Consider the following 23,683-nt stretch of genomic DNA (forward strand, 5'->3'; position numbering starts at 1 on the left):
CATGGGCTTCCAACTTCTGTCCCATGCCCGCTGGACTCCTCGCTCTTCTACCTTGCGTTTACTCTGATCCCGCGCCTTTTCTCCCCTCTCCCTCCCACCAAAACATAACCTAACCGCATCATTGTTCGCCCAAACTCACCAGAGTCGCGCCACATTACCATTTTCAACTTCTCATTGTGCTCGGACCAAAAATTCTCTTCGAACCATTATTCCTCGTCACCTACCTTTCCATCGTTATATATTTTGTTCAAACGATCAATGGAAAGGACCAATCTATGCTCCATTTTCTCGTTTGGTCCGCCAGTCTCTAGAGTGTCATCACGAGAATCGATTTTAGTCTCGATCGAGGGAAAACGAGATTTTATCGTTCTTTTCCAAAACTTTTCCACGAAAAACCTGCAACAAGACGAAATTAAAGTGTAGTGGACTCGAATGGACGATTAATGGACCGGATATCACCGATCGGACCGGATGTTGCGTTCAAATGTAGTGCTTTCTACTTGCGTAAGCGAAACATAACCTTTTAAGACGGAGAGACGCGGTGAAATGAAGCAAAATTTACGATTTGAGCATTATAGTTGAGTATCGAGTGTTGTTTATTTGAAGGAGTGGGGGCTGTATTAGGCCTCCTGAGTACATATCGGCGAATCACAGGAGAAACTAGAGTTGAATAGAGTGGAGGTAAGTGAAGTAGGGTCTTGCAATAAAATAAATTAATCTAAATATTGTGCGATAACTTTACAGATGGGGAGAATACAGAAGGAGAGAAAGAAAGAGAGAGAGAGAGAATAATTGGGAAAATTAACGGCCACGTAGAGAGAAATATTGAAAGACAAAATAAGAAGAAAAATGAAGAGGATGAAAGAGTAAAAAAGAGCAACTGGGGAGAAACACGATCGAACAAGAACAGAGTGGATAGCGATTATCTGTCGATTCTGCGATATCCTACGCTTGGACTGCCTAAACTCTTATATGTATACAGTCGGCAGGGGAAAAAATTGGAAACGGTCCAGACGATCGTTTGGCTTTTTGTCAATGTCCTCCCGGCCGAAATAATTTCGGACTTTTCACGATTTATCGTCAACTTCCGTTTGTATCCATAGCCTACAGGCGTAGTAGGCAATACAGCCTTTTTATAGATCATTTCGCGGCAAATATCGTTTTACGTCAGTGGACGCCATTCGATTACTTATTTTTGTAAAAAAGGGAGAGAGAGAAGGGGGAGGGGGAGGTGGGGAAGCGAAAGAAATTCGTAGCTAAAATTTAACGAATAATTGTGCTAGTCTGGTTGGAGAAAGGCGAAAGGATTATGTCACAGCGTCCCTAGGGGTGCGCTGATCCCGTTTGACACAACTTGGGGGAGAAAAAGAACCCAACAAGACTAAAATTGCTTGGTGCAAGTGTGACTAAAACTCTTTCCAAGTGTGCGTATACGAGCATGTGCTGCTGCTTTACGAATTTGCAAATCTCTCTCTCTCTCTCTCTCTCTCTTTTCAAACTCGAGCCCAATGGGTTTTTCTTTAAAATTGTACGAGTGGGGCTTCTCTCCAAATCCGTGCGTTCCACTGTCAAATTTTCCACGAATATCCGTGTGTTTGTGATCGAGGAGCCACGTTTGTGAGTGTGCCGAGCAAATTAACGCTGAAGCGTGAGTGCAACTTTGCGTATGAATGAGCGAATGCGTGGGTGATTTTGTAGATGAGTGAAAGGGCAGAGAGACTCCCTTATCGGCGGTCGCGCATGACGAGACAAGCTAATTGTGTTATCAATGCGCAGCGGACGCTACAAATGTTTATTTTATAAGCCACGTGCGTCCGGACGTTATCCCATCCAAATACCTTCCGGAAATCTCTAGAATTCCCCCTGATCGTCCTTTCGCAAAAATTCCACGTCCTCCGACTGAGCAGACTAACGTGGCTTCATTATTGATAAAAAGAAAGCGAATAAATTAGGATAATAGTGTAATTAAAGACAAACGCTTAGCTCGCTGTCAATTAATTTATACTATTACCCATACAGAAACAATGTCTCAACGAAATTTGTAATAATTTTACAAAGTACTGCTTTTTTGTCTCTCTTGCTGTACGCGAGTAATTTACTGATTCGAGCACGTTTCGGATGTGGCATTCGAAAATTTGTTTCGCGAGTGTAATCTATAATTTTATTGGGAGATAAAGTCGCTCTCGTAAAAATATGACGAACGATAATGATAAAGATCTGGACATTAAGAAGCCGGATAATCCATGGTAAAACTTTGCAGGCAAAGCAGAAGTTACGGTTTTCTCATCGGGATTATAATCGTGCAATAGCGAGGCGGTAGAAGAGATGGCATGGGGCCATTTATTATTCTATTAAATTCGTAGTTTCCCATTGGGGACCACCCCAGCCTAAAACGCTATCTCTCTCTTGCTCCCTCGTGATTCAATGCGATATTCATGAGTATATATATATATATTCGTGAATCCTCCATGCTCAATCATTGTCTTTTAATAATATACAGTATGTAACTTTTCATAGCCGTAAGCTCACTATTCTCTATATTATATATAGATGTGTATATATATGTACTTATCGCTAAATTCTTAAGAAAAACCTTCGTCAGCATCCACGCTGGCGAACCGTGCGAAACCAGGCGACTTCCGGTGTTGAAACGCGGCACTTAAAAATCACTCTCAAACATTGACATTGAAAATCACGAAATGCCTTTAAAGCTCGTCATGTCGTAGCGTGGTGTGGCATGGGGAATGAAAGGGATAAAGTGCGTGGCAATCACCGATATAGGTCTGTAGAGTGATAGGAAAATTAATAATTACTCCCTGCAGAATTGCTGGAAGCTGAAAGTGGTCGTGGACCATGCAGGGGGGGGGGAGTGTAGAGGGTAAATGGCAACATCTCATTGGAGAAACGTGTTCCATAGACACGCTACACTTCCCATAATGAATCCTGCTGGGACCATCCTGAACAGCCCCATCGGTGTATTGGTGAATGGTCGATCTATGGGATTCTGTGTTAGTGTGTAAGCTAAAGCATAGGATGTTAGGGCTGCAACGCATTAAACAAAGCGAATATCCTTTAGGACTAATTTCATTTTGGAGTTAAATAGGAGGAAGGCTTATCGTATGATTATAATTTTTCTGTCGGTTGAAGGCACAATCCACCGTTATTTTTTCTAATAAGGAATGCACGGTGTGTTTTAAACGATTTGGTAGAACCTTCAGGATTCGTTTTAGTATGTAAGCAAAGGCATATGATGTCAGGGTCAAAACGCGTGGAACAAAGCGAATATCCTTTAGGACCAATTTCACTTTAAAATTAAATAAGAGGAAGATTTGTGTTGTCGGTCGAAGGCACAATTTACCGTTAGTTTTTCTAATAAGAAATGCATTCTGCGTTTTAAACAATTTGGTAGAACCTGCAGGATTCATGTTGGTGTGTATGTATGGGTAAGAGGGTGTAAGGATGGGACAGAAACAGGACAGCAGTTGTTGGAGTGGGCTCTGTGATGTTGCAGGTTCGGTGCATTAGTTTGCCTAAAAGGTTTGTGCCATCAGTCTCTAAATGTCCCCCTGTCGTTTCGCAAACAACCATCCACCTGTACTCTCTGACGCATCTCTCTCTCTCTCTCTCTCTCTTTCTCCCCTTAAACCATATTCACCAGCACCCTAAACTTTTCTTCAACTTCGTTAAACCGCATCCCCACGTTTTTCCTCTACATCAGTTAACCCATTTCTATTTAAAAATCACCTTGTTAGAAAAAATATCTCTTCCCTATATTCTGATTAAAAAATAATGCAATTTTAATAGATGTGCTCATTGCAGTTTGTTTTTTGTGTAAACATATAAAACAGGAGTAAGTAATATCCTGCGAAGCTTCGATTAATAAATTTCAGCAATAATTGCTAGCGATATTTCAGGGGCTTTTCCACCGAGCAAGATCTTTTGGGAAGAAGCAGGGCAAACAATTGCCTTTAGCTAGCACGTAAATTAAATGGGTTGCATCAGCGGAATCAAGATGAGTTAGTGCACAACGTTGATTCGCAGTAATAGAGAACTTATGAAAGTTTAATTGTTCACCGTACACCCAAGAGGGAAGGCTACTGTGGGTTAACATCCAGGAAATCCTTGAGGAAACTTTTGAGAAAAAAGAAGAAATGAGAAATTTCGATAAAATTGTTAATGTTGGGGAATTGTTTAAGAAATTGAAAAAACGTCGAAGCAAAGTTGTTGCGAGGTTGCGAATAGGCCGGTTGTAATATAAATCTTCGAAGGATAACGATCCCTCGTATTGGGGGACGTTGGAGGGAGGGGAGGGGGGTGGGAGGGTTATCCAGAAAAATTGACCGGTTCCCGTGACTCGCTGCTTTCTGGTTTACTCGCTGACGCGAGCAAGAAACTCCCGGGGCACAGTGATGTCTCTGTGCGTTCCCTGCTCGCTCGATTTCTGCTTGGATTCACTCCTCTCAGGATTTCCTGTTTCCTGCACCACGGATGACCCAGCAAATGCGGTAGCAACTGTGCCTTGGCCACGCGATGTTCACCTCCTAAGAAAATTGGACTGCGCAATTGCCATTTCGCGAATTACTCCTCCTCCTTCCCCCTCGATCTCTTTCTCACTCTTCCTCTGTCCATTTTTGCACTACATTCAACGTTATAATTTATTTGTTCACCCTTTGATAATTTATCACGTTCCTTTAACAAATGCTAAAAGTCAATTTGGTATTTTCGTACGAAAATTAATATAAGGCGAAACGATTGCAGCAGTAGTTCACGGGTAAGCCAATTTACCCTTGAAATTTCAAAGTTTACCTTAGAGATATCATAATATACAAGGCTTGAATCACGCATTGCAAAATATCCGAGATAAGGTTGCACAACAGTTCTTCTGCTGACAGATCATTCTATATATGTTTCGTGTATACTGTAACAAGGAATGCTCTGTCTTTGAGAAATTAGAAACAGCCCCCCCCCCCCTCCCTCCCCCTCCCTACCCGCTCCTAGTAACGATAGCGAGAATGACACAATTTTATTTGTCACGGAGATTTTAATGCTCGGGTGTTTGCACGTTTTCAATAACAATCGCTCGGATTCACCGAAACAAAGGCCATCGACAAAGAAGTTCGCCCATCCTCTTTATATTCTTCTTTGTTTTGATCTTTTTCTCGTTCCTCTCGTCGCTCTCACCGACAAGTTCCGGTTCTTAATTGAGCAATAATTTAGCAGCTTTGGAATTTAAAGATTTCCGGATGCCAAGAGGGTTTATAGCTGTTCGCCCTTTACCCGAGGGCACCAGGTATCCACGTATCAAGCGGTATCTGCCCTTAATAAGGCGAGATGAATTAATTCGGACCCCCCGGATTAGGAAACCTTAGGATAAACAGCTATTAAAAAAAAGAAAAAGAAAATTCTTCTTTAAATACAATTCTTTTCTATATTCTTGACTCTTGATTTCTCTGGAAAAATCTTTAAGAATTAATTGTTGGTTTATTTATGGTACGTGATTTTTTTGTAAACAATATTTTGTTTATTTATTTTTGGTCTATTAATAAACGAGATTATTTTTATTTGGCTTTAGGAGAAACGAGTCAATATCTGCAATGAGAGCCCGAGCAACTTGGCATTTGACGAAGATCTTATTTTTCAATGCAAATAAATGAACGACCATCTGGAATGCTGTTTCCACGAAAATCTACGAGTCGAGTGGAAGGAGGAGCCGACCGATTAATTAATTAATCAACTAATTGCACCAGCAGTCGACATCTAGTCGAGATCAAAACGAGCTACAGAGTCAATGGGAGCTTTATGCAACTCTGACTAATAAAATCGTTCTCATCTTCACCGCTGTACTTTGTTTATTATTAAAACCTATCGCTAATATTTGAAAAAATTAGAATCAATAATAATGTAGTAGAAAAGGTTGATATTAAAAATTTAATATATGGACGAAGAAAGTTTCTTGAAAATAAATCGAGTCAATCCAAAATGATGAAAAAATAGTTTTTTGATCATCGAAATTTCAAACTCTGATTTGTTCATGAATAAAATAATTTCTGAGAAAATCTACCAAATTTTCTTGAAGCTTGTCCCAAAGTATCAAGTTTGTACAAAGATTCGATAAATTCCAAGCAAAATTGATGATTGTTGAAGATTTGCAAAAATTGGATTGCGTTTGGAGGCTTGGTAGCTGATTTGTTCGTGGTGCAATTAGTCACTGGACGAGTTATAATTGAGACGTTTGTTGCATGGATCCTCTTGGGAATAACGAGTCGATTGAACAAATGCTGAATGGACACTTTCACGAGTGCATGAATCGCGTGGAAACAGCTCAATATAAACAGGAAATACAATTCGAGAAACGGGGGGCCATGTGTTAATTGAGACCGTTAATCCGGCCAATAAACCGGGATTCTCACACTCGCATATAAGCTCCGTGTCGTGACTCAGCTAACTGTTTCTCCCCCAAAAATCTGATTCACTCCCCATTTCTTTCCCGTTTCCAATTTTTCTCTCATCCGCACTCTCTTTCTCTCTCTCTCTCTCCATTTATTTATTTCCATCCAATTGGAATCTCGACGAAAACCTCATAAACAATATATATATATATATATATATATATAATAGAAGGCAAATTACAACTTGCGGTTTTCAACTCGCCTTGACAGTTGTTTTGAAAAATACACGACGAGTCCTTTTATAATTGTTTGATCTCGAGCCGCAGGTTTTTTTCTTTCCACCGAGGGATGAAAAGCAAGAAAACGGTTTATTGCTCGTTTCGAGGGATGAATCGAATTCCGGCGTGATGTTTGCCAACTTTATTTGGCGGATCTCGAGATATCCCTGACGAAAGTTCACAAGGTTCGGGAGAATTTGGCGCCTTCCTGACCGGAACCTTTCAGCAATTCTGAGAAAAGTCCTTTCTGGCCCAGCAAATTCCCGACAGATCTTTGATCTCTCCACGTATTTAATCTCGCAAGGAATTCGGCAGGAAAAAACAGGTTTTCTCATCTACCCCTGCTGCCTCGCGCACTTCTTCCCTCCACAGGACGCATCCGCACGCTAGCTTTTCGTCAAACACCCATTTTTCCACAGTTTTCCTCATCAGAGAAGTTTCTACGAATTTTATTATCGGTCGAATCCTCTTTAGGATGCTGAAGTAAACTGATCATTAGATTTTTTTTCAATAGTAATTTTGCAATTCTTCCTTCAGGAGGACGCATCGGTGATTCAGCTTTTCGCTAAATTCCTCTTCAGGGAGGTGAAGTAAACTAGTTATTATAACTCTCTTTTTTCTCAATGATAATTTTGCAATGCGCGTGGTCTATGTTTAAAATGGAAGGCTTGTAGTTGCTCGATTGTTGCACAAGAAGAAGCGTATATATATATATATATATATATATATATATATATATGTATGAGCGTTGGAGGACAGGCGACATTCGCTTTCATCGAGGAAAGTTATTCTTGCTCCATTGGACAGCTAGACCACTATTCGTTGGGCATAGATTTTCGTTGTCACTCTCGTTTCCCAGCCGCATTTTATTCATTTCGAAACTTTCTTCGAACAATGAAACCTCGAAAATCCTCTTAACGTCATCCCCTATCTCCGAGAATTTTATCTGCTTTTCACTTTTGTATGTATCTACACCTTCAGTTTTCCCTGTTATACAAAAATTATTATTTCTCATACTCATACATTTTAAATTGATCAAAGCTATCGAACGATTAAGAAAGTTTATCGAGAATTTTACATCACGCTTTTGTTTCTCACCATTCATCAATTTTATGTATATTTACTTTTGTCTAAGGATTTATAAATTTCGTCCATTTCGTAACTATTTTTGAATGAAAAATTCTTGAAAATCCTCTCAACAGCATCCCCTATGTTCGAGAATTTTATCTGCTTTTCATTTTTATAACTTTCAGTTTTCTGTATTCCAATACAAATATTATTATTACTCACACACATATATATATACTTTCAGTTGGTCAAAGCCATCAAACGATTAAGAAATTTTATCTTCCTTTTATTACACTTTCGGTTTTCACCATTCACCAACTGTGTGTATATGTATACTTTTTTCAAAGGATTTATAGGAATTTTATCACTCTTTTCTGTTTATATTAGAATTTCCCTTTTTTTTTCACTATTATTCTCACTTTCCATTAGAAACTAGGAGAAGGTGCTTTCAACGATGATTCTAAAGTTGAATAAAATGGCGATTTTCAGAAAATGGTTTATAAAGTTTAAATGAAAAACTGGCGACGTTGGGTATAGGAGTTTTATCGGCTTGTTGAATATTCCTCGTAGATTTTTGTCATAACAGCCTAATGCTTAATCATCGTTAGACATGATTAATCCGTCAAACAAGCGAGGAGGCGATAACTACCGAGCTATGATCTTTTATAGTGGCAATTTAATTATGACTGCGCAGTATAAACGCGCATATACTAACATGCGAGCATACTTTAATATTAGGAAAGAAAAATGTGAAATTTATTCTACCACGATACAGCTTAATCCATTAAGAGCGCCTTTCCTCAAATCGTTAACGACGGTTACATTTAAGCGAAAAGGAATAAAAATCGTAATTATCGTGGTTATCTACCCGAGTTTGCTTGGATTCGACGATGAAGACATCGTAAAATATTCCAGCTGTGCTTAACCGGTAGTAGAAAAGAAAAAATTATCGAAGGAGGAATGTTTGGAGAAAATAAGATGGTCATTGGCGACGGGGATAGGGTAGGAGAGCTCCTGGAGATTGCACAAAACGAATTTCTACCTGCTGTGAAATATGTGCACAAGTGTGAGCCAGGGGGAAAAAATATATTTCACTTTAGGGTGGAGATTCGATGAATCTTCCAACAGACATCTGTGCCAGGAAACTGAAAGTGGTCGGTGAAGCATTTTCAATCCATCTAGAAATATTCGTACGAGAGTTATTCAGTGATAAATTGCACTAATTTATAATATCGTACAATTGTGCAGTAAACAGTGCAAAGTTATTGTACGAACACATTCGTGATTTCACCGTGATAACGAAAAAAACGTACATAACCTCTCCATCGGCTGACGATCAAGATCAAAATATTAATAAAACACTAATGTAACAAAGTGAAGTTAAACACACTTGTATGCTAATAATTCAAAGAATGCAATCGTTGCTCTCGATTGTAAAAATAGAAAACGGAGAGATTCACGCAAATGGATCATAACATACAGAGATCGTATAGTACAGTGAAACAGTGAGGTTAGGTTCGGTTCGTTTCGTCCAAGTTTTAAGAGAAATGAGACAAGTTTCCAACTCTAGACACTCTAGCACGGACGAGGTGGCCGAACTCGAGAAAATTCGCCGATTCTCGCGAGCCGAGAATATTTATTACGGAAGTGAATTATCTATGAGAAGAAATCCAAATAGAAACCATTTGGTCCACGCCGGCTTGAATTTCGGTCAATTTGTAAGATTTTTCTTAGTCCTCGGATACCGAAAACTCATTCTAAAATTTATTACGTAAGATTTCGCCTGGGAGTGAGAATGGGGGAGAAAAAGTGATAATGATGAAAAGAATACAATGTTCGGTCATTCCCACGCAGCAAAAATTTAACTGGCGGTCAAATTCACCGCCGAGCATTCGGCTAAAGCTCATTAGTTTTGCTTAATCACCCAAACAACGTGTCTTTCAAGTCTAAATATTATCGTCGCCCTTGTTTGTTTATCGCCGGCTTTAACATGCATTAGGACAGTAAATATTTTCACCGATATATATATTCTTGTAAATATAAATTCGCTCGGCGGTTGGAGGCTCATGGGTTGGAGTGTGACAGTTTGTGGAGGGGGAAGGGGGGGGGGAGGGGAAATTCGCAATTGGGTCGTCGTGGTGAACGTGAAAACAAAGCGAGAAATGCAGCCGACCTAATTTTGCAGGTTCGTGTCCCACCCTCGTCCCCCCTTTATCATCCCGCGTGATTCAGCCTGGCACAATTAGATTAAACGTGCCGATTCTACAAGTTTTTATTATGCAATTCGAGACGCGTCGTCTCCCCTGACACGCATTTGCGTTTTGCTACAATTTTATTACATCCACGCGTCTAATTAAATCGTGGCAGAAATTCTTTCTAGTTTTTCTGTGTCAGCAATATGATTTTTTTCACGCAACAATTTCATAATTCACTTAATATCACGTGTCTTATTGCCAGGCGATTAATTTGAGTATAGAATCGTTTCACTTGATCCATTATACGGTAAGTCATCATTTGCAAAAGGAAGGAAACATCATAGGCAGATTGCCCGACGAAGGCAATCCAATTTATTACGCCTATCCAGCGGGAATGGTCGTCAGTGTCGTTTTCGGGACTCTCTGGTTATATAAAAAAATACTGCCCGAACGTCCCGGAATTGTAATGACCTTCGTACATTTTATACTGAATTTGTTATTTGTTTTTTACGAAGGGATTTTTTTTAGGCTTTCGTTGGCTCCGGCCTGTTAGCTGCGTTGATGCTATCAGCCGGAATTATGGAAATGTTCAATGTGGATAAATTCATAGACATTAATGAAATCTCTGACGACGAGATTTTGCACAGTCCTCTGTTTATTCACAATTTCATTATGTGCATTTTTTCCATTTTCTGCACGTTTCTCTTTCTTCTGCAGTTTTGGACGCTTTACGACTACTGTCGTTGGGTATTTATTACAATTTTGTAAATAAATAAGTCTCTATTTTGTTTTTTATTCAATATCTTTATGTTACTCAGGTCAAGGAGAAAAATATGACGAGTGCTGCAAAAGTTCCAGCTCCGCAATCTGATTCAAGCTCGAGCAGTTCTAGCCAAGATTCTGTTGGAAGAAGGAATCGCCCTTCCGATGAAATAAAACCGATCCCTCCTACTTTGGAACAACTTTCGCCAGTAGCCTCAGCTGATTATACAGTAATTGATTATCACAGTGTACGTTGTATTTCTCACTTATATTCAAGAATTAATTCGTTTAATTTTAACAATTCCAGAGTATCGATAAAGAAACACCAGTACTCTATTGTTGCATAATAGATCTATATGAACACTTGTCAAAACGCAAAAATCTTCCAATTCACGAATTCCATGTGATTCATGTTTTGTAGATTTGAAAGATAAAGCCAAAGAAATAATTTACCGTTGACAAGCATTGACTCTTACCAACAGCCACTCACTTATATCTGTAAGTTTAAAATAAAGATTCGCACGCCCTCTATGTTGAAGATTTTTCGTTATTGCTCAGTCGGTAAAATAGGGAGCGAAAGAATATTAGAACAATACTATATATTTTTAGAAATTTTAACAAATGCTTTCGAAACGCAAGAAATGATAAAAGTATATTTAATGGAATTAATACAGATGTATATCTTTAATTGAAATCGTAAGATCCAGATAAAGATCCCAAGAATAAAATTGGCTTTAGCAAAGATAAGCTTTTATGATCTGTTCGTAGCTTCGCGAAATCTATCGTGATTAATCGCGAATAACATGATTAATGCTCAGATATTATACTAGTAAGAATCGATTTTACTTTATGAATCATCAGTGGGTGGTGTATGAGTAATAGGATTGCATTCTTTTTGTTGAACTGAGATTCGTGAGATGATTTAATAAATCGCTGCAAGAGAAAAAGTGAATGCGAGATTCCTTCGCTATTAAGCCATTTTACCTCGAAATATTTACCGGCCTTCGCATACTGCAAATTTTCAAAATATGAGACCTCATAAAAAAAATAGGAAGATATGAAGGAAAAGAGAAACTCGCTAGGTGATGTAGGAATAAATTTTAACAGAAAAAATAAGATGGCAGAATTTCGTATAAATTATTTGTTAAAGGTCATTGTTTATTGAATATTTAATCGATAAAATGGTAATTGTTTCTGTAAGAGTAAGTGTTTAATTTAGTAAATTAACTATAAAAGGGTTGACCCAGAAAAATTAATGGCTTGTGTCAGGGCTGGGGCGTCTTGGTAACACTTGGCAATATTTTTAAAGGAATCTGACGTAACATCTACATTCCTTAAGCTTATTCGTGTTACATGCGAATGTGAGAAACCTGTGTTGGACCGTCTGTGTGAGGACGTACACATTTTTGACTAACTGTGACTCTGATACAGTGTATGACGTCATCCGGCCAACACTGAAATGATGTCATATCAAAGAATCGACGCAATCGATATAATTTGCTCTTTGTGGCTTAAGACAGCTTAAGAAATCCACTATTATCCTTAAATATTTTTAACCTCAAAAAGCGCGAATATCGCTTTTATAATTCTTAAATCCAGTGAGATCTCTGTTACATATTAACTGTTTTGAGCAAATGCTTTAGAAGGAATCTAAAATTAGCAATGATTATGTTTGGAAAAAATTGGAGAAATAACTTTTGAATGGACGAAGGGTAAAGTTATATTTTTAGATAGAGGAAACGGAAAGCGTGGCCCCCTCCCCCTCCATTGTTTGGATAGTGGCGTAGTAATTTCAGTAGATACGAATGATTGCATGGTAATCCTTCCCCCTGGAGCGGAGCAGGGTGGGGCTCAACGTAAAAATCCTCGGAGCGGAGTAGACACGCGTCGCGTCCTCAAACGAGACTCGAGACGCTTTGAACGTATAGCGAACGACGCTACTATAGGGCTGGACTGGACGATTGACGGACTCACGCAGCACGCTGCACGCTGTCAGTACAGACTTACAGTAAGTCAGTTGCCGCCCAACCTTTCACATCCACGCACCTGCTAGTCCTGAAAATCGAAGCCGAATTGTAAGTCAAGTAAAAATAAGCTTTTCTTCACATTTTTAACAATCTCACCTCTACTGCAACATGTGTACTATAATATTCCCATTATCTATCCAATATTCTTCATACATTTTTCAATTTAATAACACGACAATTCGATTCATCTTGTCTCTTCAAAATTCAACCAATTTTCAATATTGCATTTTCTCTAGGCTTTCTCCAATTTATTTCTTCACGTTTATTTTTGATTTCTTTCATTTCCGCTTTATTCCAATATCGAATTCTTCCCCAAATTTTTAAATTGATTTCTTTTCCACAAATCCACGCGTTGTATTCCTAATTTTGTACAATTTTTATTATTCTTTCTACAGAGTTTTTTCTTTCATTAAATTTTGCTTTTGATTATTTCAATTTAGTCCAACATTGATATTTTTAAGAGAGCTAGGATGCTTGTTTTATATCAGGGAAACACGCGAAACTCAAAGTCTCATTTATCACGATACATTGAGTCTTTTTAAAGCTCCTACCAGCTCTCAACACTTGAATCGACGCGCCATAAACACGCACACATGTCTAAAAGATACGATATATTGTTAACCGGCTTTATATTTAACCGTGAATCATCGGTGGGGATAAGATATCTTTTTCAACGGGTTCAGCGAGATCAAAACTACTGCGTTTCTCGCAATCATTTCATAATTCAGTTATGCATAATCTAATATTAAATTGTTCCATGTACTCTTCTTCTCCTAATGAGAATAATTTAAGTTTATTATCCTATTCGGCCAATTTTCCACTGAGAAAATCACGTCTTTAAAGGGATAAATATAATTTTTAGCAATGAAACTATAAATGTATCGACGTGCGTTAATTTTGAAACTGACGGATGCGATTTCTGTTGAACAGTAATTCAATCTGAAAACGATATTTATTTAAAGCATGGAAACTATGTAGTGAAAATAAACCGAAGCCACGTTAAAGGTTTATGGTCTGCGATTTATGCGTATTAATATTTTGCTGGCCAACCAGCTTATTTACTATCCAATACTAGAAAATTGTGGGAGGACATGAAATGTCCTTGTGTATGGGAAGTCTGGTATAGCTTTTAAGACCCTCGCGTATTAATAATAGATTTTGCACAAGCCCAGTTAAACAATCGGTCGTTATTTGCCCTCCTTTTCCATTAGTTTAACCCAAAACATCCATAGCATTTTTTATCCATGCTCGACTTATATTTTTCTACTCGAACTCTTTTCGTCCTCTCCCCGCAAATCGCGAACATCAATAATTACTTACTGTCTTGACTCGAAGCACTCTGAGATTCCGTGGTAGTAAACTATACGAGTATCTGTTCTTTTTCAAGGATTGACGAAGCGACATACTCGAACTCGATCTAGAGTCTACGGTTCTCGTTATATTTGCTGGTGTCCGTATTGGGTGGCCGTTCCACTGACCCAGCTTTGTTTGCTTACGTACACTTAAAGATTGATAGGCCATTCAATCCAAAGAGAATCAGCAACTCTGACAAAGCTCTTCTCTCATCTTCTATCCTTCTCGCCCCTTCAAGCATTCGTATTGGATGATCTCGTGGATAAAATATTTTACAGCCATTGATTTATACTTGGAATTCACTTCTAAAGCTTCTAAGAATTTCCGCCATTCACAGACGAAGGAGTTAATAAAATCGTCACTATATTTACGAATTTCACTTATAATGCCTATGTACTAAATAGATACATGCAATACTCATCATTTGTTTAGATTTAAATAATGCTATTATTGGTCTTTTTCTATGTACATGTTTTGTTTGTTTTTTTCACAAAAATATAGACGAATCCGACCTGGCCAAGATTTATTATTACGATACTTCACTCACGCTCTTACGTTAATTGTAAACTCAAAACATGAAAACCATTATGGCTAGATTACACCTTAATTATCGTCATGAAAATGAATAATAATGCCAATACGATCAGCACTAAAAAAAGCAAGCAAGACATCATGTTTATGTATGCAAAGGCCGGATGCATCACTGACCGTCTCTTAAATCAGTGAATGTTTACTTGATACGCAACTTTTGCATTAATTCAGATAGTGGTAGACGTAGTAAGGAAACTTTTCCACCTTGTATGAACTATAATGATGTATATTTATTAATTATATTCTTCATTCTTTCACACGAGTGCTTCATCCATTTTTAATAAGCTTTGTTCCTTCAAATAGGCAACCACCAAAACAGTCCTTTTGCACAATACGTATCCCTGCAAAATATTAAATGATAATCAGTAAGATCTTCAGAGAGCTGAAAATTATTATTCTCATTTTGTTGTCCCTAATTTATACAATTTTATATTGTTGATTAAAAAAAAAAAGAAGAATAAAGTGTTGTCAATTGAAAACATTCATTTTTGTTTTTTCTACAGATTCATTAAAAATGGCCGCAGTAACGAGACTATCCATCATCAAGTTTCTAGAGCTTGTAAGTATATATGTATATACAGGATGAGGCACTTAACGGGAATCCATATACCAACATTACAGGGCAAAAACTATTTCGCATGCAGCGTCATTTGTTGGCGGATTGTAAAGTTATTATAGGTTTTTGGAAATGCCAGAAGATTATCTACTGAAGTACGTTGGGGGATTTTGCGATTGAATTGTTGTTTCTCGATAATGTTAATATATTTATTTAAACAACATTTTTTTTTCATTTTTTGTTAATTTGCCCAACGTACTTCAGTAGATAATCTTCTGGCATTTCCAAAAACCTATAATAACTTTACAATCCGCCAATAAATGACGACGCTGCATGCGAAGCAGTTTTCGCCCTGTAATGTCGGTATACGAATTCCCGTTAAGCTGCCCCAAAATACGAGTGGAGAAAGAGGCGTATCTCTTTAACTATAAAAGATATTTAATTTTTCCATAGGACATTTTTGAAGCCTCTTGTTATTTGCTTTCAAAAAAGTCCTATGCAAGAATTGAATATCTTTTATGGTTAAAAAGATACGTGTGTTTCTGCATCCATACTCTGGGGTGTTCTGGGGCGGCTTAAGTGCCTCACCCTGTATATGTTTACATCGGAAAGTTTACCTGTACTTCTCTCTCTCTCTCTCTCTCTCTCGGTAATGTGAGTGTAACGGATTATGAAATAAACTAAGAATGACTTTAAAAATTTGGCTGAGTAAGAAAAGCGTAATGAAAATTTCAATAACGGTTTAATATGCTGTTTTTGCATTCGCTCGAGCAGCATGAATGGTATTGCTTTTGATGCGTGAATCTACGTGTCACTTCGTGAATGGTCTTAGAAATCGATCTCTCGGACAGTACCTGTTGCCTGGAAATAGAATCAGAGCTACTGACACATAGCAGTTGTACACTCCTCAATTATTTATATTAAGCTGGGCGAGATCAGCGAACTTTATTGGTTTTTTCACTATGAGTTTCTTAACTTACAATAATATCTATTGTAAATAAATCTCTAGCAATTCAATTATTTGATTTTAATTTTATTTCATCAGGTCATAGTATGCATACTGATTGGACTGCATTATAACTCCTTCAATGCCGGAGACCACCACACAGCTATGATAACAATGGGAACTTTCGGGGGATACCTTATTATTCTCATAGGTTTATTTGCTGGAATAGTCATGGGCACCCCGGTTAACCGCCGTGTGGTAAGTTTTTAAATACAATTCTATGAGTTTATATAAGCTTAAATGTTAATAAAATATCTTCTTACAGGATCTATTTTTCTCTCTCATTGGTTGTGTCTTATTCATAACTGCTGGTGCTCTTAATATTGAGTTCTTCAGAAGTCTGGCATATAGAAGTTCATTCCGTGATACTGGATTGGCCAAGGGATCTATCAGCGTAATCGAAGGAGCTCTTTTCCTTTTAGATGCAATTCTAACATTCAGAGGAGAGAATTAAGTTAAGAAAGTTTAATCAGGGACTGTCATTGATTAATCGACACACTTAAATATTAAATAAAAAGAAACATGTGGCCTTTACCAAATATAGTACAAATTAAGCTAATAGCTTTTATAGCATAAAGTTTAATTATCATACATTGTATGTGATGAATATATCATATAAATGCATAATGCATCATGATGAATGGGACACAGCTTATGATAATTTAATTGTCATATAGTTTATATGCATATTATTACTCTACAGTAGTATAGCTACTTAATAAGATACAATGGCACAAATTGTTAAGTATAGCGTTTAAAAATATGATATTTGCTTGAAAATTTTTTGGTTCTGTAAACTTGACAGTCCCTTAAAATTTAATCATTTCATGTAATATTAGGTACAAAGTCATATTAGAATTATGAATTTTTACGCGATTCTTATCACGTAGTCATAAATACTCTGTCTCAATCAATAAATAATTGCCATATTTTTCTATGGCAATATACAATACTCCCTTGTAATGCATAATTATATATAGTATAATTGTTCTAAAATATGTGCCACCCACTTTACTGTCCAACACATGTCTGGTTACGTTTTCTAATTTATATATTTTTTTAATGCTTATTCGGATTCAAAATAAACATTTTTAATTGAAAAAAAAATCCTTTATTTTCACCCTATCACAAAAAATCATTATAGTTCTTTCATCTAAAAATATCAACATAGAGAGCAATGAATAATTATCGGAATAACTGTTGTTCTCATAGAAACTTAAAATGGTAAGTTATACCGTTTCGAGAAGACAAGAGGAAATTGAGAGAGAATTTGCTAAAGAAGAACAAGATTTTAAATTACTTAATTTCAATGCGAGTGTATATATAGCCATTTTACTCGAGAATCGATTAGTTGCTGTTTTGATCGAATCGCGACGGCCATTTCGATTCTTGTTCAGCTCGATTTAAATCGACTTATTTAATCGACAGATGGCTTCGTGGTGCTGTTCTGTTGGGGTCCACCGCAGCGTTAACGAACGGTTTTATTTACCAATTAGTGCCGATGTACGGTGAGGTTCGTTAAATGTGCGTGGAAAATGTCGAATCCCGGAGGTAGCAGGAGGAACGGGGCCATGAAGATCCGTCTGACGAGTGAGTGGAAACCAGAAAATTTTCTGGTGTAATCGTGAAAGTCGAACGCAGCAAAGCACAGCGTGTCCTCTTCCCTCTCATTCCCTGTTTTTGTTATGCGCTATTCAATATGGCTCCTGTTGCTAGCCTTTTCTTAACAATTCTTCCTTCAAAAACCTTAGTCGACATTTTGTCGCAATCAGTGGACATCCTATCTTCCTTTAAGAAGTCCAGGAGGTCTCTTTCTAGAGCCCAGTTTCCTCCTTTGGTTATGGCAACTCCCTGTCAGAGGTCAAGACCCCACCGCGAGCCCACGGGTGGTACATACTTCCATGTATTTAATTTCCAACTTCTTCCAACTAATTCCACTTAAAAACTATGATTAGTTTCCATTCTCTCTCGTTTCAAGTTAGTTAAATCCTTGATTTCGTTCATTCTGTCGAAAAATTAATTCATCAAAAATGACATTTGGACCTCGCCTGAGTAGCCTTAATTGGGACAAACAAATTAAATTTGATAGATCCGAATTAACATTTTTTGTAAAATGTTTTCTGTATTCCTTCTGTCTAGTGGTTACTCAATTCTTCTTTGCATAATATTTTGGTGAAAATTAATGACAAATAACTTCAATTTTGAGACCTTAATTGATATAAGCAAAATAAATGCAATATATTAGAATTCATTATTTTGCCATATAGCTTAATGTATTTTTTCTATATTCTCAGTTGCTTTGTTCATTTTTTAGTTTTTTATTTCTTCATTAAGGAAAAAATTTTGCACAATGATAATTATGAAAAACTAAATATCAAACATAAGAATATCATTGGTCTAATTAATAAAAGGAATTATCCATAATCAATGATATTCTTAAGTTTAATATTCTGTTCTGGATCAGTTTGCTCCACTGCATGTTCTTAATACTCACATAGTTTATGTAACCACTATTATAGCATTTGTGTGCACTATGAACAGCTATGAACATAAAGTAAAACTTGACATATATTTTTTATTATAAGGAGTTCTAAAAAGTGAAAAATGCTTGACTAGCCTTTATTTGTTAGTTTATATATGAATTTTGGCTATTATTATTGATAAATTAATTGATTTTGCTGTGCTGTTTCAGTTTTATGTGCCCGTAATCTTGCAAGAAAAGATTTATTTCGTAAGTTTTTTGGGCTTCTTACCTATTAGCTATATAACTTTTTAAGTAAAATTTGTAATAACATTATAAGCTATTTTTTATCATTTTGTAATCTAGGCCTACCAGATCCATTTGCAAAAATAACTGTTGATGGCTCTGGCCAATGTCATAGTACAGAGACCTGCAAAGCTACTTTGGACCCCAAATGGAATCAGCATTACGACTTGTGAGTTATTTTTCAGTAAAATATTTAAGACATAAACTCTTTGGCTATTTGTTTTATTCTTATGTTATAGATATATTGGAAAAAATGATGGTATCACTATATCAGTTTGGAATCAAAGAAAAATACATAAGAAACAGGGTGGAGGCTTTTTAGGATGTGTTCGTATTATATCAAATACAATTCAAAGACTCAAAGACACTGGATGTAAGCATTTTACATGACTGATTAAGTGAATTTAGTTGTATGAATGAATTAAAATTATTTACAAATTTTGCAATTTTAGACCAACGCTTGGATCTTTGTAAAGCTCGTACAGATGATACAGATGTTATAAAAGGTCAAATAGTGGTATCTCTACTTTCTCGCGATGGGCACAATGGTGCTGTTAGCAATACAGTTGGTCATAACGCTGTAGTTGATTTGCTTGGAGATTTAAGTTGTCCTACAGACTTACCAGATGGATGGGAAGAAAGAAGAGCATCTAATGGTCGTCTTTACTATGTAAATCATTATACCAGAACTACTCAATGGTTTAGGCCTAATACAAGGTATAAATTTTGTTCTTTTATTCATTTACATTGTAAAAATGTGTTTGTATCTCTTTCGATTTTACTTCATGTTTTTAATTAGACCTAACAATGGTATTATACCAACCTCACCTGAGCCACCACCAGTACCTTCCTCAGAGCCTACATCTCCAAGTGGCAGTGGAAGTCCATCAAATATAAGAACTGAGAGTCCTTCCAGAAACCCTCAAGAATGGTCTTTTGAAGGCACTCCTAGCAGAACTCCAAGCAGAGAGGGTTCTGCTCAGAATACCCCAAGAAATACACCAACACAGAATCAGCAAAATCAGCAGAATGTAAGGAATACACCATCAGCATCATCCGTGAGAGAACGCAGGCCTCAGAGACCTATTGATGAACAGAATGGTAATCAAATTAATACCAGACAAGATCGTGGCAGTAATAGTCAGCCTCGAAGGCCTAATCGCAGTAATAGGAATAGAAATAGCGTGACACCAAATAACGAAAGAAGGCTGGAGCAGCCTCAGCCCTTAGATCTTCCTAGAGGGTATGAGATGAGGAAAACTCAGCAAGGCCAAGTTTATTTCTATCATGTTCCAACTGGCTCTTCTACATGGCATGATCCTAGAATACCTCGAGATTTGCCTGCAAATGAGTTAGCCAATGAACTCGGTCCACTTCCTAGTGGATGGGAAATGAGGCAGACTCAAAGCGGACGGGTTTATTTTGTCGATCACAATAACAGAACTACACAGTTCACTGACCCAAGGCTATCCAGTCAAATTATAAGCAATTTATTAAAGTAAGGAGATCTTAAATAGATAGTTTAATTTAATTTGTTGATTGAATTTAATGTATTAATTGATCTCTAGTAGGAGGCAAAATAATGCAGCCAATCAGAATACGAGCAATATAATAAATGCTTCTATCACATCTAATGAATCTTCGACAATAGAGGCTCCTAGCTCGCCTACCACCCCACCTAATATGATCCAACAAAGAACAAGAACTGAAAATGGAAGCAACAACAATTCCCCTACTTGTAGGTAGCACGTAAAACTTTTCTAAGGGGTCAATAATGTTTAATTTTATATTTACTTTTCAGTGGAAAATACACCAGCACCAAATACACAAACTGTATCGGATTTGCCGAAAGAACTCATGGACAGCGAGCTTCTTCCAAAGTATAAACGGGATTTGGTTGCTAAATTAAAATGTCTTAGGGCCGAATTAAATGCTCTTCAGCCGCAAAGTGGACATTGCAGATTGGAAGTCTCTAGAAATGAAATATTTGAGGTAAACTATATGATTATTAAAGTAATATCCCATGAGAACTTTTTGTTTGTTTTTTTTTAATTATGCAACTGTTATTTTATATAGGAATCGTATAGACTGATTATGAAAATGCGTCCCAAAGATATGCGTAAAAGACTTATGGTAAAATTCCGTGGAGAGGAAGGTCTAGATTACGGAGGAGTTGCCCGCGAGTGGCTGTATTTACTGTCCCATGAAATGTTAAATCCACAATATGGATTATTTCAGTATTCGAGGGATGACAATTACACGCTACAGATCAATCCCGATTCGGGAATAAATCCCGAGCACTTATCCTATTTTCATTTTGTTGGAAGAATTATAGGCATTGCTGTGTTCCATGGCCACCATATTGATGGAGGCTTTACTACACCTTTTTACAAAATGTTGCTAAATAAAGCAATAACCCTAACAGATATAGAAGGTGTTGACCCTGAACTTCATAGGAGTCTTACATGGATGCTGTAAATAATATCAAATTTTTCTTTGTTAAATTATATACGGGGTGAGGCACTTATGATGTCCCAGAGGTAGAATGTAACAATTCATTTATTTGTGCGTTACTTTGCGGAACATCAATTTTTTGCGTAAGATCTCTTGTAATGTGCAAATAGAAAGGAGCTTCTAAAAAATTATGCAAAAATTGACATTTCTTGTAAATAAATAGATGAAATTTTCTTACAATTATTTCTCTAAATTCTGGGGCGTATTAAGTAGCTTGCTCTGATATTGTCGTATTGGATACGTTAAAAGGATAATTGGTTTTAATTAACAGAGAGAACAGTATAAACGGAGTTCTTGATGCAACTTTCTCCGTTGAGCATAGCTGTTTTGGTATGCTAAAGAATCACGATCTGAAACCTGGTGGCAAAGACATTCCAGTTACGGAGGAGAACAAGAGAGAGTACGTGCGTCTTTACGTGAATTATCGATTCATGAGAGGAATTGAGCAGCAGTTCTTAGCCCTTCAAAAAGGATTCCATGAGCTTATACCGCCACAGCTATTAAGACCCTTCGATGAACGCGAATTGGAACTGGTCATTGGGGGTTTAGGGACAATAGATATCAATGACTGGAAAATGCATACCAGGCTGAAACATTGTACATTGGATACACCAGTCGTCAAATGGTTTTGGCAAATCGTGGAATCTTATGGAGAAGAAATGAGAGCAAGACTGTTGCAATTTGTCACTGGGAGTTCCAGAGTCCCATTGCAAGGTTTTAAAGCATTGCAAGGTAATTAAAATTATTTTTATTTAAATAAAAGATTACATTGTTCAATTAATTAATATTTTTACAATGATACTTAATTTATTTGTGATTCATTTATGAATAAAGTCAAACTAAATTTTGCTTAGGATCAACGGGAGCAGCTGGACCACGACTTTTTACCATTCATGCTGTTGATGCACCAAGTGAAAATTTACCAAAAGCACACACTTGCTTTAATAGAATAGATATACCACAGAGTTATCCGAGTTATCAAAAGATGCTGGATAAGCTTACGCAAGCCGTCGAAGAAACTTGTGGTTTTGCCGTGGAATAATAGGTAAGCTTTGGGAGCGTTCAAGAAATTTCTTTCTTATGAACATTTCTTAGGAGAAAATATATTAATGATAAATCAATTTTTTGCGTCGCATCGTGATGATTATAGCTTTTCTTAAGCTGCACCCTAGAAAAATATTACTGTTGGTACAAAAAATTTTTGTTGAAATATCATCGTTGATGAAAAGAATTGTGATTTCTTAATTGTGAAATAGTCATGACCTAATTACGCAAGTATTTTAAGCCTTAGTTTTGCAATTAACTGAGCAATATTTTCGCAATAACTCTGTTTCTTATTAATTGATATTAAATATGGTCAATTAAGCATATCATCTATTGTTCATTAGATGATAATACGTATATCATATTACACATATCACAATTCAGCTTGAATTAAAGCTATTGATAAGAGCGCTAAACGTAATGGACTACGAGAAAAAGATTACCTAGCGTGTATATAAATAATTTTAAAGGTTACTTTTCTCTGATGATATCATTAATAAAAAGAGCTCGCAATACTCTTTATCATTTTGCTAATATAAAGTTTATTATACAATCTTTGCAATACATATCTGCCCAATTTTTTTGTTTTTTGATTTATTATCTCAAGGAGAGTGTACAAATTTGTTATAAAATTGGCCAAGCATACGTCGCTCGGATAATATCGAAATGTGCATTGTTAATGCGCACAAATTAAATTGTTTTGCTTTTTTTTTAAACAAATGCTAACAAAATTATTAAACGTGTTGAAATATGTAAATAATTTTTAGGAAAATGATTATAAAGATTATGCGAATTGGTCTGTTTAAGAAGCAGATTAGATAAAGTGCGATGGAAAGGTAATATTTAATAATGGCTGAAAAACCCTACACTTAGCTTTAACCTTATTTAAGCACTGAGTTAACTTGAAGGATAAAAATATATTATTCAATTCGAGAGCTATAAGATTATTTTGCTTTTTAGCTTTCGTGTAATATTAACTTTCTAGAAAACACGAAAATTCATTTTTAATATAATATCATGTACTCTTCATTGACGATTGAATTGGTTGTAAATAAGATTTAAAACATTTTAGTTGATGTCACGTATTATTGTTTTGTATTATTGCATTATTATTATATATCGTGCACGTAACT

The 23,683-nt window shown here is 36.6% G+C and overlaps 3 protein-coding genes across 5 annotated transcripts; all 3 read left to right on the forward strand.

Annotated features, from left to right (window-relative positions):
• Positions 1-8,859: 8,859 nt before the first annotated feature.
• On the forward strand, positions 8,860-11,145 carry LOC136773515 (uncharacterized). 2 transcript variants are annotated; one of them, XM_066727249.1, is made up of 4 exons: positions 8,860-9,453; positions 10,459-10,677; positions 10,749-10,922; positions 11,000-11,145. In XM_066727249.1, exons 1-4 carry the CDS (start codon positions 9,283-9,285, stop codon positions 11,111-11,113), a joined length of 678 nt encoding a protein of 225 aa, XP_066583346.1. In that variant the 5' UTR covers positions 8,860-9,282; the 3' UTR covers positions 11,114-11,145. The 2 variants fall into 2 exon arrangements, with proteins under 2 accessions (XP_066583346.1, XP_066583347.1); XM_066727250.1 differs by lacking the exon at positions 8,860-9,453 and adding an exon at positions 9,909-10,393.
• Positions 11,146-11,985: 840 nt separating this feature from the next.
• Positions 11,986-17,332, forward strand: LOC136773207 (protein snakeskin-like). The gene is made up of 4 exons (XM_066726666.1): positions 11,986-12,767; positions 15,167-15,222; positions 16,265-16,423; positions 16,491-17,332. The coding sequence occupies exons 2-4, from the start codon at positions 15,178-15,180 to the stop codon at positions 16,677-16,679; spliced, it is 393 nt and encodes a 130-aa protein (XP_066582763.1). The 5' UTR covers positions 11,986-12,767; positions 15,167-15,177; the 3' UTR covers positions 16,680-17,332.
• A 338-nt stretch (positions 17,333-17,670) lies between these two features.
• Positions 17,671-23,130, forward strand: Smurf (SMAD specific E3 ubiquitin protein ligase). Of its 2 annotated transcripts, none has more exons than XM_066727993.1 (11): positions 17,671-17,815; positions 18,918-18,956; positions 19,053-19,161; positions 19,232-19,365; positions 19,445-19,709; positions 19,792-20,490; positions 20,561-20,730; positions 20,794-20,984; positions 21,069-21,466; positions 21,778-22,238; positions 22,361-23,130. In XM_066727993.1, the coding sequence occupies exons 1-11, from the start codon at positions 17,761-17,763 to the stop codon at positions 22,546-22,548; spliced, it is 2,709 nt and encodes a 902-aa protein (XP_066584090.1). In that variant the 5' UTR covers positions 17,671-17,760; the 3' UTR covers positions 22,549-23,130. The 2 variants fall into 2 exon arrangements, with proteins under 2 accessions (XP_066584090.1, XP_066584091.1); XM_066727994.1 differs by having other exon boundaries at positions 20,564-20,730.
• Positions 23,131-23,683: the final 553 nt, after the last annotated feature.

Source organism: Prorops nasuta, unplaced genomic scaffold (assembly GCF_024137725.1).
Source record: "Prorops nasuta isolate Cenicafe-Biocafe unplaced genomic scaffold, Cenicafe_Pnas_1.2 PNAS00005, whole genome shotgun sequence".
In the NCBI taxonomy this organism is placed as follows: domain Eukaryota; kingdom Metazoa; phylum Arthropoda; class Insecta; order Hymenoptera; family Bethylidae; genus Prorops; species Prorops nasuta.

Excerpts from the sequence above, each read along its gene's own strand:
- LOC136773515 (XM_066727249.1), top strand. The coding sequence starts at position 9,283 with ATGAGACAAGTTTCCAACTCTAGACACTCTAGCACGGACGAGGTGGCC. Across the intron at positions 9,454-10,458 it reads GCTTGAATTTCGGTCAATTT|GCTTTCGTTGGCTCCGGCCT; the intron begins GTAAGATTTTTC and ends GATTTTTTTTAG. Across the intron at positions 10,678-10,748 it reads TTTACGACTACTGTCGTTGG|GTCAAGGAGAAAAATATGAC; the intron begins GTATTTATTACA and ends TATGTTACTCAG.
- Smurf (XM_066727993.1), top strand. The coding sequence starts at position 17,761 with ATGTCGAATCCCGGAGGTAGCAGGAGGAACGGGGCCATGAAGATCCGT. Across the intron at positions 19,162-19,231 it reads TGGAATCAGCATTACGACTT|ATATATTGGAAAAAATGATG; the intron begins GTGAGTTATTTT and ends CTTATGTTATAG. Across the intron at positions 21,467-21,777 it reads AGGAGTCTTACATGGATGCT|AGAGAACAGTATAAACGGAG; the intron begins GTAAATAATATC and ends TTTAATTAACAG.
- LOC136773207 (XM_066726666.1), top strand. The coding sequence starts at position 15,178 with ATGGCCGCAGTAACGAGACTATCCATCATCAAGTTTCTAGAGCTT. Across the intron at positions 15,223-16,264 it reads TCATCAAGTTTCTAGAGCTT|GTCATAGTATGCATACTGAT; the intron begins GTAAGTATATAT and ends TTATTTCATCAG. Across the intron at positions 16,424-16,490 it reads CCCCGGTTAACCGCCGTGTG|GATCTATTTTTCTCTCTCAT; the intron begins GTAAGTTTTTAA and ends ATCTTCTTACAG.